At 48.0% G+C, this 3162-nt stretch overlaps 1 protein-coding gene across 1 annotated transcript in view; it reads right to left on the bottom strand.

The window, feature by feature from the left end:
- Positions 1-2418: 2418 nt before the first annotated feature.
- The window catches only part of TUBG1 (tubulin gamma 1), a gene marked incomplete in the record, with an annotated part of 7281 nt that continues 6537 nt past the window's right edge, over positions 2419-3162 (bottom strand). Inside the window, 2 exon segments of the mRNA XM_014590696.2 lie at positions 2419-2808; positions 2979-3140. Coding sequence (XP_014446182.1) covers positions 2611-2808; positions 2979-3140 — 360 coding nt within the window.

Below are 3162 nucleotides of genomic sequence, written 5' to 3'. Positions count from 1 at the left end.
TTTTTTTTTTTTTGAGAGGTTTTTCACTATAGGGCACGTGCGCTCGCCAGATAGACAGAGACAGAAAGCGAGAAATCACCCCCCAGTGGGGATGGCCATGCCACAATCCCTTCTCCTCTCAGGATCTTAGACACACAAACACACACGCCCAGCATGAGTTTAAGCCACCGGGTCTGGGACTTGAACTGCAGTCGACTACATGGGAGTTCAGTGATGTAGTCATCATGCTATCTGCTGGTCCCAATTTAAAAAAATAATTATTTAATTTTAGTTTTTGGTTTTTTTTTTTTTACTTTGATTAAAAAAGGACTAAACTTTATTGACAAACTGCTGCAGACATTTTGACATAAGCTACCTATTTAGGTAGACTTACACATGCAGCATTTAATCTTCCGAGAACAAAATGGGAGGACAGTACAAACCCAGTTAGGACTTTAACTGTGTACAAAGTGGGTTTTGATGCCTTTTCCCTTCAGCTGCAGTGTCCCTTTTTATATCATGCTAGTGTTGAGACATACTTGACTGACTGCCCTGGGAACGGTTGGATGGTGACAACTGCCAGTTTAGGAAAATCATCAGCTTTTGGCCCCAGTGTCCAAGTGAGCTTATAAATTTTAGCTATTATTTTTTAAATGTGCTATAGGGCACATACATTGACCAGAGAGAGACAAGAGAAAGTGAGAAAGCAAGCTGCCAGGTCCAAACTCAAACCGCAGTTGACCATGTGGTGCTCACCACACCGCTCGCTGGCCGTTCCACCGGTTTATGAGAAACACTATTTCAAAGGATACAGAGAATGAGGTGCATACGGTGTGGTGCGGGAGAAGGTGCGTGGTATGGGAGAAGGGACATGGAGCTCCCATACAGCCACCACCGCCCCCCTCCCGGAACTCCCATGTGTTCTGCTATCTGGAAGCTCTCTGAACCCTGTCCTTTTTGGTTTCTACGGAGGCTTCAGTACATAGGCATAATTGACTCATTGGCAATTGGTGATCAATTTATCTACAGCCCCCTAATCCTGTCTTGGTCTTTCTAGTAATCAACCCACTTCCTTAAGCTACCTAGGGGCTGCCAGCCCTCAGCCAACTCATTAGCACACAAAAAGACTCTTCTCCCGGGGCCAGCAGGTGGCATGGTGGTTAAGGTGCTGGACACTCCCATATGGCTGACCACAGTTCAAGTTGCGGACCTGGCAGCTGGCTTTCTCACTCTCTCTCTCTCTCTGGCTCTCTCTGGTCAAATTAAAAATAAATGAATGAATAAATAAAATAAATAATTAAAAAATTAAAAAAAAAAAAAAGACTCTTCTACCTTTGAGGAGTCAAGGATTTTAGGAATTTTGTGCCAAGAAATGGAGACAAAGGCTAACACACACACACAGAGTTTCTTTCATGAGAGAGACAGATGAAAGACAAACACCCTCTATAGAGGGTCTCACGCCTTGATCCTCCCCCAGCACTCCTATCCGGCTAGTATCATGGGCACAGGCTCATACCTCCAACTGTAGAGATCAACCCAGGAACAGCACCCCATTCTTCCTGTGGCTTCCAGCCCTGTGGAACACTGCGCCACTGCTGAACTGCTGCAGGTAGGCCCCAAGTGTGTTTATTTTGCTATATCACAATCCTGAAGATTCAGGCTCCTATGAATTTACTGCTTTCCCTGCAATCTTCCACCAAAAGTAGAAGGCACTAGCCCTTAAATAACTGGAGACCACCTGAGAATAGAACTAGAACTTACCTATGGAACTACTTTAGGTGCTGCTTACAGCCTGGGCTTTGGATTCGGCTCTTGGTTTGTTTGTTTTTAAGAATTATTTAACATTGTTATTTTTCAGTTTGCCATAGTACACATGTTCACCAGAGAGACAGAAAATGACAAAGTAAGCCGCTAGGTCTGGGACTCGAACCACGGTCAGCCATGTGGGAGTCCAGTGCCTTAACCATCTCTTGTTTTATCTTTTAATGTTCTTACGACTCCAGCTGCCTGAGCCAGTGGCTTTCCTAGACTGGCTCTTGCAAGCTTAAGACACTGACCTGACTCCACTGCTTGCCCAGGGTCTAGTGGTGGGAGTGGTGGCCTCAGGCCTGTAGCTGTGCTGATCAACAGGACAATCAGATGTGGGAACCTGAAACTGGTGGAATGTCTACCTGAAACAGCTGGGAATAGGAGTGAACTGGGATCCAGAGAGGGTCAGACAGAGAATTAGGTAAAACCCATGGGACTTAACCCAGGAAAGGAATTTCAGGTGGGTTAAACCCCACTTACGTTCTTCAAAACCAGGAAGAAGGAAAAGCTAGGAAAGGCTGTTTACTTAGAGCTGAAGATGCTGGAAACAGGGAAGGACCCAGTCAGTGAGATGGAGAAAGAACAGATATCCCTTCCTCAGTTCCTGAGGGCTTCAAAGAGACCAATGACTTGATTCACATCCAGTGTTTTATTAAAGGTAGATAGTCTCATAAGTAGAGAAGTGTGTCCCAGGCAACAGAGTGTATGTGTGTGTATGAGAAAGAGACTTGTGAGGTCTCTGATCTGTGCTCTGAGGGACGGTCAGTCAGGCAGGGCCTGGGCCAACCAGTAAGGCAGATGAGGGTCCCTGTCCTGGGGGACTCACTGCTCCTGGGTGCCCCAGGAGATGTAGTCTGGCCGTGTGGCCGCATGGTACTCATCGATAAGTTGCTGCACAATCTCCCTGGATGTGTCCATCTCGTCAAAGTTGTCCTTGAACATGTCCTCCTTGCGGAACTGCTCCAGGAAGGCCTCCCGCTTCCGCAGCTTGTCATACTGGCGACAGGTTCGCTCAAAGAGCTTGGGGTATACAGAAAGCAGGGATCACAAAGGAACGATATGGGTCAGAGAGCCAGGGAGCTAGGACGAGACTATCCTCTCCTCACAGCGAGAGAGCCAGAGGCAGGGCAACAGGGATGTACCCTCAGGAAATTGACTGGTGGAAACAAGGTGCACACTGGGACACTCACCGAGGAGATGCTGGTGTGGTTGGCCATCATGAGTCCACTGACCCGATGGGCAGAGGGCAGGTAGGGAGACTTCCTCGACAGGGCCACCTGAATGCTGGCCGGGCCCCAGGGGATGAAGTTGGCCAGCTTCCGTTCCCGGATCCGCTGCAGGCTCTTGTGGACCTGGGGGGGCACAGGAGTGGGG

The sequence above is a fragment of the Tupaia chinensis genome, unplaced genomic scaffold, assembly GCF_000334495.1.
Source record: "Tupaia chinensis unplaced genomic scaffold, TupChi_1.0 Scaffold000477_1, whole genome shotgun sequence".
NCBI classification, from domain to species: Eukaryota; Metazoa; Chordata; class Mammalia; order Scandentia; family Tupaiidae; genus Tupaia; species Tupaia belangeri.
Note: the sequence above shows the minus strand (reverse complement) of the source record. Positions and strands in the feature narration are given on the sequence as shown.